The sequence below is a fragment of the Siphateles boraxobius genome, unplaced genomic scaffold (genome assembly GCF_051911475.1).
Source record: "Siphateles boraxobius isolate OS27281-9 unplaced genomic scaffold, OSU_SipBor_1 19, whole genome shotgun sequence".
Taxonomy (NCBI): domain Eukaryota; kingdom Metazoa; phylum Chordata; class Actinopteri; order Cypriniformes; family Leuciscidae; genus Siphateles; species Siphateles boraxobius.
Genome location: NW_027508799.1, coordinates 28732355 through 28753711, shown reverse-complemented (window position 1 = coordinate 28753711; position 21357 = coordinate 28732355). Strand labels below are relative to the sequence as shown.

Below are 21357 nucleotides of genomic sequence, written 5' to 3'. Positions count from 1 at the left end.
TTTATTTAAAGCATTTTTCTTTTTATTTAAAATAATATGTTGGTTAAACAGTAATGCAGATATATGACATGGTAATAAATTATCCAGATAATTCAATACTTTGTAATGATGCAGCTATTTAATCTGTGGATTAAAATATACCTATAGACCTCAAAAACTGATTACGAGTAGGAACGTATTTTAGGGAAATGGCAGAAACAAGCTTGCCGAGGTTATGGCTTATAGGTTAACTCTCATTGCACTCTTTCAGGTGTCATTGCATGATGCTGTTTGTTTTCAGGAGAGGCCGTTATTAGGTCTTTCTCCCCCTCTATTTCCTAACCTCTATATCCTGCATCCTTTCATCTCATCTCCCTCTCTTCCCTGACGGTAGGCGGAGTAGGATAGCTTGTTTGCCTCCTGGCAGTACAGATGCACTTTGAAAAGATCAGTGAGCGAGAAAACAAAGAGAGTAGACAGAGACGAGAAGAGAGTCACCAGGACACAAAGCCCCAGAGCGAGCAGATGACTAGCCTAGACTCTCTCTCTCATACAAATAAACAATTTCATATTTCGTATTTAACTGAAAGTAGGGAAGAGTTAGGTAAGCTGTGACACTTTTCAAATGATAGAAATAATATATTGAAAATATCCAGAATATGTAAAGCCCAAATTTATTCAAATAATTTATGTAACTATATATATAAAAATTTAGAAATATTCTGAATAAAATGTACTTTACATATATTCATTTCTTGCCCAGCATTTTACTTTAACATGCTAAAAACATAAATTCAGAGCCTTTCTGATTATCTAATAATATTACAAAAATTGTGCACAGTTTTTGGTAGATTAAGGGATTGACGTATCTTACCCCACTCTCCCTAACAATTAAGTCATCAGATAAAGGATTGTTTGTGTGCAATTGTACAGTACGCTTATGTCAGTGTAAAATATATACAGCATGCAATTGATATATTACATCAACAAAGGAAATTGTATCTATGTGTACGCAACAGTCCAAGAGAGAAACGTATCCTTTTATGTGCATTGCGATCTCCAAATGTGCATTGCGATCTCCAAAGTCCAATCTGACATGACGTGGGCATTTTTGTACAATACGCTAATGAACTATTTCCAAGACCTGCTTAACGGCTGCAAACATCCATAATTGCTTCTCACAATCTATTCCCTTCAATAGTTTTCATCCTACAGTTGCAGTTAGACCTCAGGCCAAAAAAAAGCCACTCAGCAGCCGAGCAAAAATATCTGCAGCCTGTTCTACATAATTCAATCTGATAGACTCCAAAAAAATAGCTTCATTTTCAATGGTAATAGTTTGTGATGGCATGAAACGAGGCTTTGAAATAATACATAAGGTGTACAAAGTGTCTTTTGTTGTGTAACACTGGGCTTCCTCTAGGCATCATACTTCTTTCCCACCCTGTGAATCTGCTGGTATAAGGTCATGGAGAAGGCCATCCCGAGCAGCTGCAAAATAGAGGAAATGACATCAGCATGGTCGTGAATCAAACAGGATGTGACAACATTAGAGGCAAAACTATGCCAGGATGAGTGTAATCGTAATGCTTGTACCTGTAAGACCAGCACACACATCGCGATGGTTCCAAGCAAATGTTTGTTGTCGTTCAGCCATTCCTCAACCTTCTCGTAGCAGCCCTAAAGGTCAGAAAGAAGAGGTGCGTTGCAATGCGCAATAAGATTATGAGTCATGTTGGGGCGGCTTTGAAACTGTTCGAAAATGTTAAAAAATGTTGTAACTTTTTACAATGTGCATGATATTCATAATTTAAAAGTACTACCTTTTAAGCAGCCAGATACGGTACAAGCTTGTAACAAAGAGTAGCTAACTACATTAAAGCTATTTAAAGGGGGAATAAAATATATAACTCGGTTATAATATTAATCTGGACGATCACAGAAGAATTTATGACAACCTCAATTAGAGTAACAAGTCTAGGGAAATTTCATCTAAATAACTTGTAAACTACTAGAACTAGCTAAAAAAGGAGATTCATTTGATACATTTCTACAACTGAATCAAAAACATTTTAGTTTAACTAAATATTTTTGTATTAATTACTTTTTTGTTGTACAGTACAGTAAAATCTAGTTTAAAATAATCCCAAAATTTCCTGATTAGATTAGTCATTGTTAAATTTATAATTACTAATTTTCATTTATATGCTCGATAAACTGCATTTTTTCATTTATTTGCCCCAATAAACTGCAATATTTACCAACAGAAATTTATCCTAACACAGTGTAATGAAAGTACAAATTAATTCATGTTTTGAACCGATTCACTGAAACAATCATTTTGATTGGTTGAAATTATTTTTTATTGAGGTTTAAATAAGAGATAAAATAAAAAATAAAAAAGGATAAGTTCATATAAAAGGGCATTAAAATAAGTTTTCAGTAATAAAATAAAATAAATAGTATAAATGATTAATTAATATAAAGGCATTAAAATAAGGTTCCAGTAATAAAATAGAATAAAATAAAAACAAAGTATTAAGGATGATTTCAAATAAAGGCATTAAAACAAGGTTCCAGTAATAAAATAAAATAAAACTAAATAAAATAAAATAAAACTAAAGAATAAAATAAAATAAAACAATCGTACCTGTGACCAGAAGATGTTAGTGGCGTTGCGACCGCACTCTCTGTAGTGCTCCTGGCAGCATCTGTCTGGCACTGTTTTCTCCAGCAGGGCATCATGCCAGTCTGTGTGCCCAGTTACACCACAACACTCCCACTGAGAGAAAGAGTGCATATTCAGATGCATCATTCCCACACTTCAAAAAAATTTTTTTTTGCAGACGTCTGCATATTGTTCAATACTAGAGACTTCATGAGTTATCTTTCACAATTCTGTGGAGAGCAGCTGTGGATAGACGGCCCAATCAACTACCTGAACTCTCAGTGACCCACCATTACTGTCTCTGACGACAGTATATCACACCTGCACTCGTGCACACACACACCTCAGCTTGGATAATGTTCCAGGCGTTGCGGAGGCCGACGTTATTGTCCGTGTTGTAGAGGCGCAGGCCGTCTTTAAGGTCCTGTTTAGCATTCTCACTCACCTGCAGAAGAGTTTAAATCACATTTTCTTCACGAGTTACAGAGCAGATGTTTGGAAATGAAGAAAACTTTAAGATTACTGAGAGTAAACCAGAATAGCAGGTGTGTGGGCTGTTGGTGTTGTCAGGATTGGTGTGGGTAATGAGAGTTTGTGCACGGTGGGTGGTAAGTTCTTTGATTGTTTGTGTGTAATAGATAGATTGAGAGGGTGTGTAATGCTTGGTGTTCGTACTGTACCTTGTCTGTGTACACGAAGAAAAGGATGAGCAAAATCAGCTCTGCCAGCAGAATGATTAACAGCACAATGAAGAACTACAAGTAAAAAGAGAGCAAAAGTAAGTAAACTATACACAACAACAAAGTGCTTTACATAAGACATATAATGTACATACTTATTATACTGTGGAATATTTGATTGTGAGTGGTCAAATTGTGCCATTGAGTTGTCAATGAACTATCTGCTTATTAGCATGCATTTTACTATTATATTGGCTGTTTGCTAGCACTTATAAAACCTTATTCCGCATGACCATATTTTACATCCCTTAATTCTACCCAATACCTAAACTTAACAACTACCTTACTAACTATTAATAAACAGTAATTAGGAGTTAATTGAGGCAAAAGTCATAGTTAATAGTTAGTTGATAGTGAGAATTGACCCTAAACTAAAGCGTGGCCATATATATTTATTTTATTTTTTCTTAGCGGAGGCTTCAAGCCAAAATACTTACCAAGTGTCACCCAAAGGCTGACAGAAACTATAAGCAAGTGGAATTTGACATGTTTTAGTACCATTTATAACAATGGTAGCAGTTTGAATGTGGGAATGGAGATAGGCACGCTTTTGTTTCTCACTAGCAGCATCTCATCTGCGCAGCTTTCTCTCCACTCCCACACTCTCCATGAACGGAGCGCTACAAAGACCCCTGATGCTGCATGCCGTATTGTGAATCATTTACATGAGGTACACATTGGTCCATAGTAGTTTTCTGGACAACTACTAAAAATGATTTACTATATAGACATACTCAAAGGTCTGTAAATATCTTGTTTTAATGTTTAACACTATTGCCCCGGTTTCACAGACAAAGCTTACACTTAGTCTAAGACTAAAATGCATGTTTGAGCTGTTTTAACTGAAAGCATCTTGCTCTGACAAATCTTGTTATTGTTTTGTCTCAAAATACAAACCAGTAATGTTTTTATCTAAGGCACCTTTATAAAAGCTACTTAAATATCCTAATTGAACTAAGGCCTAATCCTGACTTAATCAAAGCCCTGTCTGTGAAATCAGGCCTATATGCTTAAACCTGAATTTTGCCACAAGACATTTACCAAAAAACAGCCAATCATAAATTAGGCATCCTAAACTTGGCTTTGTGATGGAACCGCAGTGGGTTCATGAGTTGATGAAAAGCTTATAATTAATTAAAATCATAAAAATGTCAAATTTTAAATAACTAATTTTCAAATAAAAACACTCAAAGTAAAATGCTTACTGAAAAAATGACTTATTTTATTTGTTTACATGCATCTCATGTGACCATTAACCGGATGCAAAGAACCATGAACATTTAAATTTTTTATTAAATTACTGAAATATTAATTTTAAGTCTCAGATGGTATTTAAGCAAATATTTTAGGTCTTGGCTGACAAAAAAAGTTGTTGGGAATCCCTAAACTAAACAATTAAATATTTATGTGCTTTGTAGAGGACATATTAAATCATAACATGCATAATTAAGACAGGTTTTGCAAATGTACTATGTAAAAATCTCAAAACCTGACAACCCAGGATTACACTAACCCATGGTTAAAACAATCCTGGTTAACAATTAGTTCAATATACAGTGTGCATTGTGGGAGATGTAGGTGTCGACTTACACTTAGCAACAGGCACTTGTTCTCCTTGATGGCACCGAGGCAACCCAGGAAGCCCGTTACCATGACGACAGAACCCAAGGTAATGACCAGATTGGCGGCTGAGAGGGAGGGGAAGGAGGGGGAGAATGTGGCAAAACTGCCCTGAGAAACAGACAGCCAGATGCCGACACCTAACAACCCACAGCCCGACAACTGAGGAGAGACAAAGAGAGTGTTTCATATAAATAAACACACAGAAACTAGATCAAACACGCATAACCGCTCAGTTCGATAGTATTTCGTCAGGCTTTTACTTGTGCAAAAGTTTTATAAAGTATTAGAGCAACTCTTCAGTTTCCAGAAGCACCACTTTGTGAACTCAAGATCACTCAAGGTAAGTTATAGTTAGTGTTGCAGGACTGATGTAGAAATGTGTGTGCATGCCTAATCAACAAAATGATATCTGTGTCAGCTCTCCCTGCTGTGAAAGCAATATAAATGCTAATGGAGCCGCAATAAAGGTTTTTGAGTATTGAAGTGTGAATTTTGTGTGTGTGTCTGGACCGCACAAGGTGTGCTTGTTCACATCTCGTATGGGGAGAAACTCTAGTAATTTCATGCTCAGGTAACTGAAATGTAACAGTATTCCAGTTTGCTAAAGCCAGGCAAAAGGAGAAAGTTTGGTAACAAACCTGCACTAGCTCCAAAAACCCCCAGAATGGACAGTATTTGAGGAACAAGGTGGTACGTGTGTGCAGGTGTATGCAAGGTATTTTAAATCAGATAAAAATGGCTGTTTCTGAATCGTTGCAAAATAAAATAAAATAAAATAAAATGTCAAAATGCTTTGTTTTATCCAAATTTACCAAGCAGAGTCAACTATAAGATCACATTTGTATGTAATCTTTCAGCAAGATATTTATCTTGACGATTCAACTCTTATGTCATGGCCGATGATAAGTTACTGATACACACACAAATATATATTTACAAACTTTTACGTAAGATGCTATTAATCGATTTGTCAGCACTTATTAAAACAAATATTAAGATATAAACTTTATATAAATAAAACTAAATCAATTAAAACTTAAATCATTAGTTTTAAATGCTACAAGTGACTTTAGGCATCAACAACATTATAATTTATATTATGAAAAATGAACATTAATTTTAAGATTAGCTAAAGATTACATTTAACAATGCTAAATCATTATTGTTTTTTAATATTCACTTATAATAATATAATATAAAAAAGAAGTATTTTTAAAGTCTTTAAAATGAAGAATTTGCAGGGCAAGATGTTCTCTGTTAATCCTCTTTAACATTATGTGTGTCATTGCAAGATATGCCCTAGAGCAGCGGTCTGGCTCCCCACACACTCTACTTTTGAGTTTAACTAAAGGTGAAAAGCTGTGTCATTCAGTTCCCTCGAGAAAATACCCAACATGCACTCTGAGAACCATGAAGAATCTAAAATGAGTCAGAATCCTTACGCTCGGAAAATGATGAGTATGAATAATAAGAGATAAAACAGGTGTGTGTGAGCGAGAGTGAGCGAGAGTGAGAGAGAGAGAGAGAGAGAGAGAGAGAGATGGGGGGTATGGGGAGCAGCGAGTCAGAAAAATAGGTTAAAGATGATGAAAAGCCAAGAAAATGAAAAGTATGGCACAGTAATCAAAACGTCTGAGAGGAAATAATTAGGGACAGAGAGCAAATGCAAGCAAGAAAAATAAGCCAAAGAGCGCACAAACTAGAAAATAACAAAATAAAACAAAGAGAAAGAGCAGAGAATAAGTCTATTCTGTCCATAGGAGCAGACAGACCATGCTGGATAATAAACAGCTTTTAACCCAAATTGTCGTATTCACGATGCACTACCAGAATGAAGACACACAAACAAATCAAATTGAATTCAATCTATTCTCTCTGCCTTTGGAAAATCCTTCATAATAGGTTTGTTCTTAATCTAATCCTGCATTTTAAACTGGGAGACGGTTCATTCGTGATGTAACACACACAGACTGAGGCACACATTCACTAGATAAATGGTCTGAAGTAGCCAGCATTGAACTCAATTGACGGTGTGTGAAGAGAAGACTGCAGAAAGGACAGCGGAGACAATAGAAAGAAGGGAAAAAAATAAAGGATAAGAACAAGAGAAAAAGAAAAAGAAAAAGGAAGAAATAGAAAGGGAAAGGACATGGCATAAGAATGGAAATGGCCTAGGAAAGACAAGAAATGAACTGTATTCAGGAAAAGGAAAAAGACAAAGGCCAGGAAAGGGTTATGAAAAAAAGAATAAAAAGAGATTAAATAAATAATAAAAAAGGACATGAACGGAAATGGGAAAAAAAGAAGAACAAGGGAAAAGGAAATGAATAGAAAAGGACAGGGAAAAGAAAAGGAATATAGTGCAACAGTCGGAAGTAAAAATGCCATTCATTTTCTCCATAGGGAAATAGATTTTTAATGATAATTCATTAAATGTTAAAGACAGACCTACTGTGAGTTACAAGGTTTTTAATCAATGGTATTTGCTTCTGTTGAAGGCGCCAGCCTGCATTATTTCAACTAGGTTTTAAAATAATTGTGTTTAACAGCAGAATTCGTGGTGAAAAACTACATTACCCATGATGTTGTACAGAAACTTCGGCCTCCCTACGATCTCAAAATAATTCAATATTTGTAAATATATGCATATTTTGCAAAAACATTGTTTTTATATAATCAACATTTTAAATAAGTAGTTTTATATATTTCCATCACTTTTAGTTTGCTTGTGCTGTACGCGATGCTTCATGGGATTGTAGATATTTCCCTCACTAAAGCCGTACACAATTTTGTACCTTTCACCTTTGTGGATCAATGTAATGATTCACCTTGTAGCTGTTGGTTGTTCATGGCTTATAATGCTTTATCGAAGACTTTTTAAAATCCCTATGCGAAAAATGCATCGAAAAAATACTTCCGGAACCAGTGCCGCTGAAAAGGGTGGCGGGAACTAATGCCCTCTATAGAAAAAGACAGGGAAAAAAGATGGAAACAAGGAAATAGGAAAGGAAAAATTACAGGAAAAGGATAGAAAAGGAAATGACAGAAAAGAATGGAATAGTATAGTAACATTAAAAAGAAAACGAAAGGTCAAAGGATAGGAAAGGGGGTGGAAAGGAAGGCAAGGGAAGAGAAGAACAGATCAGGCAAGGCCAGGAAAGAAAATTGAAAAAGACAGTACAGGAAAATGAACAGCAAAGGAAATTAAAAACGATAGCAAAGAAAGAAAGAAATCAATAGAAAAGGACAGGCAAAGAAAAAAGGAACATTAAACATGGAGCTGAGAGCCATCAGGCTCAGTAATGTCAAACATATGAAATATAGATTAACAGCGACCTAAAACACCCCCTCAACTCCACTCAGAAACATCATTACCATCCCATTTACATCCTGGGCAAAATATAAAAACGCACACAATTTGTCAACTGTCTTTCACATAAGCAGGAAGAGCAAGGGTTTTAGTATTATGTTATGTGAAGACTTTATGAACGCCTCTGTAAACCTTGTGATTCAGAACAGGCAAGTGATTTCTCTTCAATAGAAAAATGTAACCATAATTAAATTCCAGCAAAACAAAAGAAAACCAAAGTGCTCAGACAAACCGTTCCATCTCAAAGTAATTCTATATAAAGCTTTCTGTGTCTCCTTTTCAAATCACTTTTATCTTTCTATCTGCCTCCTCCATCTTTTTTATTCCCTCTCCGCCCCGCTGTTTAAAGTGTACAGTGTAAAACCTCCAGGCCTTTGCAATCTTTTCATAATTTCCCTATTCTTTTATGTACCCTTTCCATCGCTATATGGGTGTATATGTGGGTGGGTGTGAGTGCAGTGGGAGATTTCAGATCAGTCGGGAGTAACATTTTTCTCAAGTTTCCTGCTTGTGATTTGGTGCATCCGTCATTAAACCCGCTCAGAATCAAACAAAAAACAACACACAGGCGCAGCAGATCAAACGAGTAAAATCTTGCAACTCACAGAACCATAATCTGACACAGACTTCCTGTTGTATGTCCACAACAACAACAACACCACAGATGAATGAAAAGTTAAATGGTGAGCCTATAAGAGATGAATGAGAGAGAGCGAGAGGAAAATAGGGTGGTTCATTTGAATGCTCTGGTTCAGATGAATATGTATTACTGCCTTTGATCTAAGAGTATTTAACACCTCATGAGGAACCTCCTTTCCTCAGCTCACATGACAAACCCCTACAAACATTGACTATGGTATCCATTTTCACCAATATACTCCAGTTATTACCAAGAGCGTCATGTCCATTCAAACTGATTTCTGAGCTAAGTGCATTTTGAATATAATTAAAATGAAAGGTAGCGTGTTCAATTTCTGACAGAAATTGGAATTTCTTTAAGGGTTACATGACATTTGCATGATTTTCAGGTTGTTTATGATTATTGGGATCTTTAGAAACTGTTTTATACAGACTACATTCACAACTACCCGTTTTTAGCTATTGAGGCACTTTAGATTGTAATTTCAGCCTGCATAAAGATTTAATTAATTTCTATGACTTTTCAAAATCAGAATTGCTGTTTTTATATTATATAATATTTTCATGATTGTGAGAAAATAAAAACATTATCTATGTTCAAAACAAAAACACCACGCATCCACTGTTTGAAAACCCACATACTCACCTCACTAAGAATTTTGCCACCATTGGCACCACTAACAGCAGCAGAATAGTGCAAATAGCTATAATTTTCCATTTTCTAAGAAAAATTTGAGTGATATTTGCTTGCACAATTCTAGGGTGTTTGCCAGGGTGTTGCTATGTGGTTACTTAAGTGTTTTAGTATGATACTATGTGGCTGCAAGGGTATTGTGGATTTGAAAGCCCATATTTCAAAGTATCAAGCTGTGATTTACATCCTTCTTTCAGTATAAATTGATGGAATTGTGCCACAGAGACACCATGTTAACTTTTTGGAGAAATCATCACACACATACTAGCTTACAACAGTCTCTGCACATCAAAGATGGACAGCATTTTTTTTGACAACAAGTAAGTTTGCATAATTCATGCTGTAGTTTGATACTCACCCAGAACAGCAGGTTGAAGAGGAACATCATGTATTTGACACAGCACAGGCATCCACGAGCCATCTTCAACTTCTCGAACTCTAGGAGGAACACAAACGACAAGTCCAGGTAAAACACAACATACTTCCCACGGGCAGACACGCGTGTATCCTGAGGCTTTGCTCCCGGCGGGACCGCAACTACGGCTCCTTCATTCTGTGCTGTTTGATCTTTGACATTCGAGCCCCGGGAGCCATAGAAGGCCCCCACTGCCAGGCGGTGACCCCGACGGGCCGCCTGGGTGAATTCTGACTCTGCGCTGTCCAATGAGGGGCTACGCTGGACCTCGGATTCGTGGCTCTCACACCTCTGCATCGTCGGATGAAGGCAGAGCAGAGGGCATGTTTCACACACAGACTCACACAAGCTGCAACTTAGCACATGTCTTCAAATTTGCCATTTGAAGAAAACAGATTGAAATTAAACTGACGCGCTCGCATAAACACCAGAACTTTGGAGGTTACAGCTGTCTTAGTGTCTTGTTCTCCAATGGATCTTTGATCCGTAATTCCTCTGCACTGAGCACGCCTTTCTCCCTGTGCTTCCTATTTATCTTTTTCTTCTTTCTGCCTTTTCTATCCTGCATGTGGGAATGTGGAGCATGCGTTTTCAACTTTCCCCGCTCTCGCTCCATCGCATTCTTTCACTGCTCTGGTTCAGCATGATTCGCTTTGCTGCATGTACCACTTTTTATCTGCACGCTCTCGCTTCCCTGCAGTGCTATTATTAGAGATTTTGCTCTCCCGGCATTTTCCATCCCAACTAGCGCTCCGTCCCTCTCCCTGCATCCTCCTACCTTCATCCACTCATCCCTCTCTCTCTTTGGCTCCTCCTCCTACACTTTGGCCAATCTGTTTGCAGGTCAATGGATGCGTTATCTCCCTTCCCACGTACCTTTTGAAAGTATCACAAGCCAAGTGGGAAAATGAAAGCTGATTGAGGGAAGAAAACAAATCCTAGCACATGTATGTGCAGTAGTATGTGTAGTACGTGTGCGCACGCCATCTCGCCTAAGAGCAATTCTGCAGAGAGATTGTGCAGTGCTAATGTTTCCAAATCATTTTGCTGTTGTAATAGCCTACAAAGTTTAGAGAGTGCATCTGATGTGTTTTTTTGGTGCTGTGTGATGGTGCCCTTCATGACCTTTAAACACACATTTACACATTAAACAAACTTGGAAGACAACATGCATTTGCTTTGTTTTACTGCCTGCTGAAAATATGAAACCAATAATATAGGGCTTTTCATACTTGGTTATGAATTTGGTGCTCTGTATTTTTTTTTATTCTGTCAATGTTAATGTACAAACTTGTATTAATTAAATATTTTTAATACAGTTATGTATTTACATTGACATTAGCCACATTTTATAATATTATGTTTGGCCCCTTAATGGAAAGGAAAAATAACGGACTGCATTGTTTTGTTAGAAAATATACAAACCCAGAATTTAAAACACCCTACCAACCAGCTACCAACAACCCTCTACTACACTGTACAGCATTAAATTAATAGATAATAATTAATTAACTTTAAGAGGTTTGAAGTTACAAACGTTCAAATGCCAGTCCAGACTGCAGTCTCTCGTTCCCATTTCAATCTATCAAACCAAAGTCACCTTTTGATAGTGATCCTGATTTAAGCACTGGCTAGGATTACTGACCTCTAATGTGAGCTGCAGTGAAGCCTGAAGCAAGGTTAGCCTGAAATATTATAATTTGGTTAATAACATATAAGCAAAAAATGTATTTACGTAACCAAACATGCATGTGTGTGTATATGTCTGTAGAGATCCTCCTGTTACTATTTTGTTAGCTATAATTCCTCTTTCCCTCCAGTGCTCTTTCCACTCTAATTAAATGCCATAGTGACATTGTGTAACAGAGTGTACGTGTGTGTGTGTGTGTGTGTGTGTGTGTGTGTGTGTGTGTGTGTGTGTGTGTGTGTGTGTGTGTGTGTGTGTATGGAGCTGACTGTATTTCACCCTGAGGTTGCTTTGTGAGATCTGATGTACTCAGGAAACTCATTAGACAGGATTTTATTAACTGAAAAGTGTTTATTTTGCTGTTATGGTGGATAAAACTTTTCCACAGCTTCACAATTGGCCAGCAAATTTGTACACCTATACTTTTGAGGGCCTCCCATAAATGTATATTGTTCCTTTAATTTGCCAATTTTGGCACAGTTTTTTATGGGGATTTTCATTACAAGTAAAAAATTACTATAAAATAAAGTTATAACTGTGAGGTTTTACTATACAGTACATTACACTTCAAACATTTGGAATCACTAAGAAAATGAATTTATGCTTTATTGAGCAGCATTTTTTTAACAAGCATTTAATAAATCTAAATTAAAATGAATTTCTAAATATATTTTTGTTCATTGTTAATTCAAGTTCGTTCATTAAAGAATAAATAATGTTAATTTATACAACCAGAACTGACATTTGTCATGACTGACAGACAGCCATGACTGGGTGGGTAATCAATATCAATTTCTTTCAAAAACATGTGATTTTAACTTATAAGATCATTATTTTGGTATTGCTAAACAAGTACACTGCAACATACTTTGTTTGGGTGAACTATTTTCTAAAATTAAACTCCTGATTCTAATTTTACAGGTACAACAAATGTACTACATGTCTAATTGTAAGACCCAAAAAGTAGCGCATAACACTACTGTATATGCTCTTATGGAATATTTGATGGCTTGTGCGTCTCACGTTGCTGCTGTCTGGGTGCCTGAATAGAAGCAGTGCAGATTATCTGTTCACAGGTACTTAACGCATCCACAGCCAGAAACCAGTCATTTATTATACATACAGAGAATAGAGGAGAATAGAGGACAAAGAGGATTGCAAGACATCTGATGGAGAGAGAGAGAGAGAGAGAGAGAGAGAGAGAGAGAGAGAGAGAGAGAGAGAGAGAGAGAGAGAGAGAGAGAGAGAGAGTAACAGAAGTATTCTTAAAGTTAATTGATTTTCTTAATATTTGCCAAAGTCTTGCTGAATTTTATTGCATATTATTATTGTTTTTATGACCATTTCTTGCATCATTTGTGCATCATATCACATGTTGGTACTGTGGCAGTATGTAAATCATGCCAAAAAAGTATTGTCTGGAGAACTTTATATATATATTTTTTTATATGATTCAGGAGATTCAATTTCTTTCAAACCTACTCAATCACATATGTACTAGTTTGAGTGGTAAAAATGCTTTTATTTAGCTTTTTATTCAGATTTTTTATAGCTTTATAATCATAATGTATATGATATTATGTATTATTATATATGGGGGACAATAGTACAAAATCTTTAATATTTCTCATTAAATTTATATAAGAATTTTTCAATAATCAAAAAAAAAAAATCTAAAATCTGTTTATCTAGTTTTTTTTTGTTTTTGTTTTTTCAAATCTTCAAAGTGGTCAGTGTGGATTTTTGGATACCACAGTATGTAGTAAATGCTGCCCAGATGTGTTTTTAAGGAATATTAAATAAACAGACTCTAAGGAAGAACAATCGTACAACGCTATAATGAACATCTGCCTATACCGATCTGCTCAGTTTCACACACACACGCACGCAAACACCCACGCACGCACGCACGCACACACGCACACACACACCTCCTCTTTGTACACTATTCAACGACGATGTGCTTAGATCCTTCTAAGACAACAAACTTTTCTAGTCTTTATAGGAACGTTTCTCACTGTACATGACTGTGGTTACAAACAGGCCATTTTGTTCAGATGAACACGCCAGCATGCATGTAAAGCGCACTCTCGGGGCACTCAAGAGGGTTTTATTCCCGAACAGTCTGCCCTATATGTAAATCAACTACCATTAACTCTCCATCCAGGGAATGCTGGTTGACTTGCTGGCAAAAAAGCACTTTCCAACACTTTCTAGGAAAATGGAAGTTGCGTACTGTGAAAGAAGGAAGAGAATTAGTGATGTTTTCCTCCTCCAGCAAGCAAAAAGCTATTTCAACCAGCCATACTTTTTCTTTCTAAGAATTAAACAGCAGCTACAGTCAATAAAGAGCATGAAAAAACAGGTGAAATCACATATGGTGTGTCATATCATAAGCAACGGCTTAATTAACTACAGAAGTGTAGTTGCCTAAAATATAACCTTTCTACCTGGCATGAATCAATATTTGCATACTAACTGTGCAATTGTACATACTACCCTAGTGAAAAAAAGTATACTTTATTGTATTTGAAATATATTCCTTTTTACTAGTGGTGGGCATAGATTAATTTTTTTAATTTAGATTCATCTCACTGGAATCTTGGAATTAATCTAGATTAAAGCTGCAGTAGGGAGTTTTGAGAAAATTTTGACTTAGCCTGAAAATTTGAACAAGCACAACTTACAGGTCCAACCCTCTTGCTCTCTGCTGCGCTACAGCTCCTCCCCCACAGCAGAGCCTGCCGTGAACGCACAGGCTAGTAAGCAGGACGATTCGCGGAACGATTCGCGGGACTCCTGCAAACTAGAAATATCTATGAATAAAACATTAAAACTAATAGATTTTTATTCATCTGTTGCAGAAAAGCAAGAATAACAACTAAAACAAAATAGAAACGATTTACAGGCCAGAGTTTCTATTCATGTTTGCAGCGTTGAGTGATGTAGCCAATCACAGTCATATGTGTTGATTTCTTGAACCCAATGGCCAATCAGAAGCATTTAAGATAGACTCCCCTCACGGCTCAAAACTTTTTTGTTCAATGATGAATTATGTATTCTGGCAAATGCTCTAATTATAACAGTCTGTGGATATTATGAAAGATTCATTGTGCAGTCAGCTTCATTGATAATAACAGAGATGTGTGAGATCAATATGAACTGTCAGCTTTTTAGGAATTAGACTATTAAGGGAGCGCACTTTGCGCGAATTCAGTCATTCCAGAACATGCATGCAGTAGCCTGCTTGCTTTTATGTTAAATTAACAGTGGTTTGTGTGTTAATACATTTATTATTTTACTCATTATTATTTATTTTTAGACTTGTTAAAACAAGCAGAGAAGAAAATAAAAACAGTCTTCTAACCTGTGTTCTAAAATAGTCTTCTGTCTTCATTTCTGGGAGCCTATGGTTACTTTTGCGGTAGAAATATCGGTATCGGTACTTGGTATCGACAAGTACACAAATGTAAATACTCGTACTCGTACCGGTTTGAAAAAAATGGTATCGGGCCATCCCTAATTTGTTTACAAAAGTTACCTACTGCAGCTTTAATCTAGATTAAAATGGCTCATTTGAACTCTGCCGAAGGCATTCAGAATATGTGCGCTACCCGAATAATGACTAAAAGTAAGTCTTTGAGAACGGGTTTCTGAAACCCGTTCTCAAAGACTTACTTTAGACCAGGGGCTCATCTCCTGTTTCCAAAATGCATCACAAACTGCTTGAGAAAGCTGTTCTTGTGTTTACTAAGTGATAGAGCTGTGCTGACCGGCTTGCCTCGGTTGCACTCAAAAATAGTAGTTTGACGACGACTCTTCTCCTGCGCTACATCAGTGCTTGACCCGGCATCTACCGCATTAGCTAAGGGATGCTTTGCGATTAGGTGGTATTGAGACTGTCAGCTGAATGTGTGGAACACTTTTCAGAGAAGATAAGGTAACTTATTTTAGCACAATTCACACCCAGCGGTAATTCAGGAAAACAAAATCTCCGAAGGCTCCACATGAAACTTTGGTCTTCCAACCTTTTAACATTGTGTCGATTTATCTTGGTTAATATGTGTGAGGGAAAGAGAGCAAGACAGCGCTTAGTGTGGAGATGGTGAAGTCGCCTAGCTCCGAAGTGAGAGATTGCGCGCGCGCGACCGGGGGTCTCGCTCTCTCTCTCTCTCTCTCTCTCTCTCTCTCTCTCTCTCTCTCTCTCTCTCTCTCTCTCTCTCTCTGTGCTCGTTCTTTCAATTTAACATGTGCCCTGTCACAAGTGCAGCAGTTCATCTACATTACTCACCGATCAAATAAGACTTTGGTGGGACAAAAATTCGCTTTGGCGGGCGCTAAAAAAAATCAATGCAGGAAAAACCCTGTTATTGCAAACAGGATACAGCATAATTTGTCTCGTTTAGTACAATAAAGCCAAGCTTTAGTTTAGATCATCTTTTCCACTCCATGTTTACCTCCTCTGCTCAAATCGCTTTGACATCATGAATGATGAATGACGCACAGATGCGTATAGGACGTTGCGCTATGGTGCCCGATAAAGGACAAAAGGGAAAGATGAGTTCGCGGTCTGTATATTATGGCTGGGACTTGGTGCAGGAGCATTGATAAGAGGAATCGTTAACGTCGAGGGAATACAATATCGGTTGTTTGTAAAACTTAGAACCGGTTCTCGAGTTTAACCGGTTTTCAATTCCCATCCCTACCCCCTACAGTGCAATTCGGCTAGGTATACATTCGCGCTAAATTAAATATCAAGGTGAAAGTCATCATACCTTGCGTAGTATAGACCAAGCTCCCAACCCAATAGATTAACGGCGATATTTTTTTTATGGCCCGATAAGAGTCTCACGTTAACGCAGCACGTTAACGCCGATAACGGCCCACCACTACTTTTTTAAAGTTTTTTCCAACTGCTTACAAACAAAATATTTTCATGTCACACTATTCTTTTAAACCTCTTACTCAAAGTGCAAAACTACACACCAAATCTCCAAAATTGAGTCAGTTTTCAATTGCATAAAACACTTTTTTTCAAAACACTACACACAATTCTAACAGGAAGTGACTTGCTATCCTTTTCCAAACACAACCAATCAAAATGCTACACTTATTCACCAGGTCTCACACACACTCCTCACATGATCAAACACTAGTTGCTTAATTGATCACTAACCAATCACTGCTTTACTGTAGTATAGGCCTATAAATAGGTAAAAGGTCAGATTACCTGTTTTGAACAATGGATACCAACAATGGACAGAGAGCAATAGGAGTAGGAGGAAGACGGTGATGGCAAAGAAGAGGGTGATGGCAAAGAAGAGAAGGAAGGAGAGATGAAATTAGGGCAACACTTTGTGATCATGTGATCAACCACGGTTTGACCATGAGAGAACTTAGGTCGATTTACAGAGGCGTCCATAATTCGAACCTTCAGACATGAGAACAGTTATTCACCTATCTAATGACTATTTTAGCATTACAGTAATGTACTGTAAAATACGTATGACTGCATATTATTGCATAAACATTAGTAACTCTAAGCCATCCGTTTACTGCACTGCATTGAATGAATAAGGTTGTTATCATGCTGCTGTACTAAATTTTTTTGTAAATTGTTTACAGTTCCTGCTGAACACATACTGTTTTGAATTCTGTACAGAGTGGAAAGGCAAAGACATCATGGAGGACGAGGACGCTTGTTTACAGATGTACAAGAGACTGCAATTATAAATGTGGTTTTGGCCAACAATGCAATTAGGATTCGAGGGATAAGAGAGCATATCTTGAATAATTACACCATATTTAACAACATCAATGCTGTAAGCATGTCGACGATACAACACATCCTCCAACGGCACCAAGTGACGATGAAACAACTTTACAAGGTACCATTTGACAGCAACTCTGACAGAGTCAAGAATCTGCGACATGACTTTGTAGAGGGATGTATGCAACACTACTTCCAGTACTTCAGACATACCATATTTACTCATCTGTATATCATTTTGTCTGTTAGAGATTATTGGAGATGGATGCCCATGTAATTCGGCATGAATTTATTTATGTGCATGAGGTTTACTTCAACCTCACCAAAACCAGGCGCCATGGAAGAAATGTAATAGGACAGAGGGCAAGTACCAATGTCCCTGGACAGCGTGGGGGTAATATAACTGTGTCCTGCCATCACAATGCCACACTGGGTCCGTACAACACCGGCCATATGCTCAATTTTCTGGATGCAATTTACACAATGCTTGTCCCTGATCCAGATCAGGAGCCTGCTAGATTTGTGGTTATATGGAACAATGTTAGTTTTCACCGGGCTGTTCTGGTCCATAACTGGTTTGCCCCCCATCCACAATTTGTAGTTTTGTACCTACCCCCATATTCACCTTTTCTAAATCCCATAGAGGAATTCTTCTCAGTTTGGCGCTGAAAAGTGTATGATCGCCATCCCTATGCCCGCATGCCGCTTCTCCAGGCAATGCAGGACTCATGTGGGGACATAGAGGTTGCCTCTGTCCAAGGTTGGATACGCCATACAAGGAGATACTTCCCTCGATGTTTGGCAAGAGAAAATGTATCTTGTGATGTGGGCGAAGTATTGTGGCCAGACCCAGCCCGGAGAAGAGATGAAGCGTAGCTTAGCACTGGTGATTAATTCCGACACATTCTAACATGTTTATGGTATTTTGAATGCAGTGTTACATTTTGAAGGAGATGTGAGGCATTTTGCATTTTGTGTGTGCAGTTTTGAAAAAAGGTGACATAGTCTTGAAAACGTGTGTAAGCAGTTGGAAAAAACTGTAAATAGTACATTGCAAATACACTCACAAAAATTGTACTATCTTTAAATATATTAAATATTAGCATCATGCTTTCACCTATTTTCACAATACAACTTTTAACACACTTTAAAATAATTGTACTTTAGTATATTTTCTAAAACAGCAGAAACAGCACAGCCTGTCCGATATATTTATATTTATATATCAGTATAGACCAACTGTTCCCAGCAATCGCATTTCTAACGTTTAGCTTTCCTGCACAAAAATGAATATTAAAGATGCCTTCCATGCAGAAAATTACATTTTCATTGTCAGAACGTAAAGAAGGACTTTTAAAGGACACAAGTTGTTTTGAATGTGTGTGAAGTTTAAGGTTAGTTCAAGAACAGCATAAAAGGATCAGTTATTGTAAAAATGCCCTTTGATGCGAACATTCAGCACAGGACGTACTCTGTGCATGACAGCCTGAGGGCATGTGCTGTCTCTAGGGCTGTCTCAGTCCTTAATTATGTTATTAGTGCTTTCTTCTGGTTTCTATTCAAAAGACGCTGTGCTCTGACCTGCTCCAGTTCACACTTGATCTCTTTTCTCTGTTTTAATTAAACTATTTAGCTCTAATCACGTGACCTCTTGGCCTATCGAAAAAGACGATAGGCCAAATGGTGAAAGGTCATAACTAGGTCAAATTTGATCTGTAAAGACCACAGACTTAACCAATTTTCTGAACATTTATATGCATTATGCAGTCATTTATATACATTTATATAAAGTCAATCAAATTCTGTGGTTTTCCAGCATCTTTGTGAATGAGTCCCTCAGCTGTCCTCAATGTGAAAAGATAGATCTCAAAATCATAGTCACTGCTGGAAAGGGTTCAAATATGCTGGAAAACCAAATAATTTGTGGGACCAGGAGAATTTTTCTGAAGAACATTGGCCAGTTTAACAGCTAGGACAAACAAAGGGTCTTGAACAACCATTACGGGAAAAACAAACAAACAAAAAAACAGCCATGGATCATCCAGGTAACCAAACAATGTATTAAGAATCAAGTTTTATATATATATAAACAGCTGCTTTCAACTATGCGCTTTAGTTGCGCCAATTCTGCACATTCCAGCGCACCGCAAAACACAGCCTGCGGGCTCGCGCACACGCACACGCACGCGACCGGGGCATCGTACCTCTATGAACAACCGAGGAGAAGTTTCCTGAATGCTAAAGAGGCTGAGTTTGATTCAACTGCAGGCCTTCAACACAGCTGGACTCCTTCTACGTGCCAAGCCAAATCTACTCAATCTAGGAAACTGCAGGCTACGTCTATATCTGCGTAATAAGCATTGGCTATCTTTCCATAACAGAAAGCTAGTTTCCGTAGTAGCAGAGATTATTCATACACACGTATTAAACTTCCATATAATTTTGTTTTGTTTAAATAACACATTATAGCCACAAAACAAAACTGATAGTATTTCCCTAAACTGATATAAACATAAACGAGCAACTGATAAACATCAACAGTAGCTACAACAAGCTAATACAATATAATGCCATAGTAACTTACACAATTGTAAATATTAAAAGTTTAAACATGTCCATACAAAAGTATAACATTTTCGTCTTTTTTAAGCCTTACTCACCTTATTGGAAGGACAACTTAGGTTTTCCGATTTGCTTTCTTCTTTCCGAATGAAACTCTCCCCCACTTTCGTTTACTTTTTTGTTTATATAGAGGATTAGTGATGTTTTAACTGTGACCAATATAAGTTAAACGCATACAAACTTTCGGTAAGCAGACTTTTGCTTTCATGGTGGTCGGAAAAAGTTCAAGAGCTCGAAAAAATCGGAAAGGCAGTAAGTTTTCCCGTTTTCCCACGAACGGAAACAGTGTAGCAGCAGGAAAGATGGAGAGGCGTGACTTCACTCCGTTTACCGTCACTGCTGTAAATCCACAGGGGGAAAAAGAAAAAAGAAAACACCACTGGCGTTTTCCAGCAGGGGGCGCCGACACGTACTTCACGAGACTTATTAAAAATATTTTTTAAAAGTAACTAGACTTGTAATTCCCCAAAATATGTAAAATGTAGAAATTAGTGTGCACAAGGCACCTTTAGGCCCTGAAACCTTTCTCTCAACAAAAGGTTTATGTAAAGTGATGAACAGACTTCATTTACATTTATGTATTTAGCAGATGCTTTTATCCAAATTGACTTCTCTATTCCTCCAAAGAGGAACAAAAGCAATGTCTATAAGCCAGCATTATTCGTAATATACAATGCAAAGTTTACTTGCTAACTAGATTAGGAAGAAATGCAGAGTTGTTTTTTTTAATTTAATTTTAATAATGTTAGTCCAGTGGTTTATGGGAAATTTGTGACTGACAGCCTCAAGAGGTCAAACTAAATTCTATATGAGCTGTTGATTTTTTTATTTATTGGGTATTGACATTTTTGCACCCGTTACAAAAATGTTCGGAGTTTAAACACTGATTTGTGTAATTTTGTCATTTTCTGCTAATAAACATTATGTAAACATTAAAATTAAACAGATAAATGGTATAAAACTAGGCATTTTATAACAAATAAATAATAATAAATAAGTTTGGTTATTACAAAAAAATATGTATAATATAATTTTAAGTCTTTATCAGTATGAGTATTATTACTAATGCTTTAAAAAAAGTTATAGGACATCAAAGTGTGCCATATTCATGGATTTCATGCCACAAAAACAAAATCAAATGAAAATGTAA

At 37.0% G+C, this 21357-nt stretch overlaps 1 protein-coding gene across 2 annotated transcripts; it reads right to left on the bottom strand.

Moving 5' to 3' along the window:
- tspan9b (tetraspanin 9b) lies at positions 1 to 20588 on the bottom strand. 2 transcript variants are annotated; one of them, XM_077234770.1, is made up of 8 exons: positions 20246 to 20588; positions 10072 to 10151; positions 4978 to 5169; positions 3328 to 3402; positions 2991 to 3092; positions 2630 to 2761; positions 1576 to 1659; positions 1 to 1470 (listed from the first exon to the last, which is right to left on the bottom strand). In XM_077234770.1, the coding sequence occupies exons 2-8, from the start codon at positions 10132 to 10134 to the stop codon at positions 1399 to 1401; spliced, it is 720 nt and encodes a 239-aa protein (XP_077090885.1). In that variant the 5' UTR covers positions 10135 to 10151; positions 20246 to 20588; the 3' UTR covers positions 1 to 1398. The 2 variants fall into 2 exon arrangements, with proteins under 2 accessions (XP_077090885.1, XP_077090884.1); XM_077234769.1 differs by lacking the exon at positions 20246 to 20588 and having other exon boundaries at positions 10072 to 10481.
- Positions 20589 to 21357: the final 769 nt, after the last annotated feature.

Excerpts from the sequence above, each read along its gene's own strand:
- tspan9b (XM_077234769.1), bottom strand. The coding sequence starts at position 10,425 with ATGCAGAGGTGTGAGAGCCACGAATCCGAGGTCCAGCGTAGCCCCTCA. Across the intron at positions 3,403-4,977 it reads ACAAGTGCCTGTTGCTAAGT|TTCTTCATTGTGCTGTTAAT; the intron begins GTAAGTCGACAC and ends TTTTACTTGTAG. Across the intron at positions 1,471-1,575 it reads TGTGTGTGCTGGTCTTACAG|CTGCTCGGGATGGCCTTCTC; the intron begins GTACAAGCATTA and ends TCTATTTTGCAG.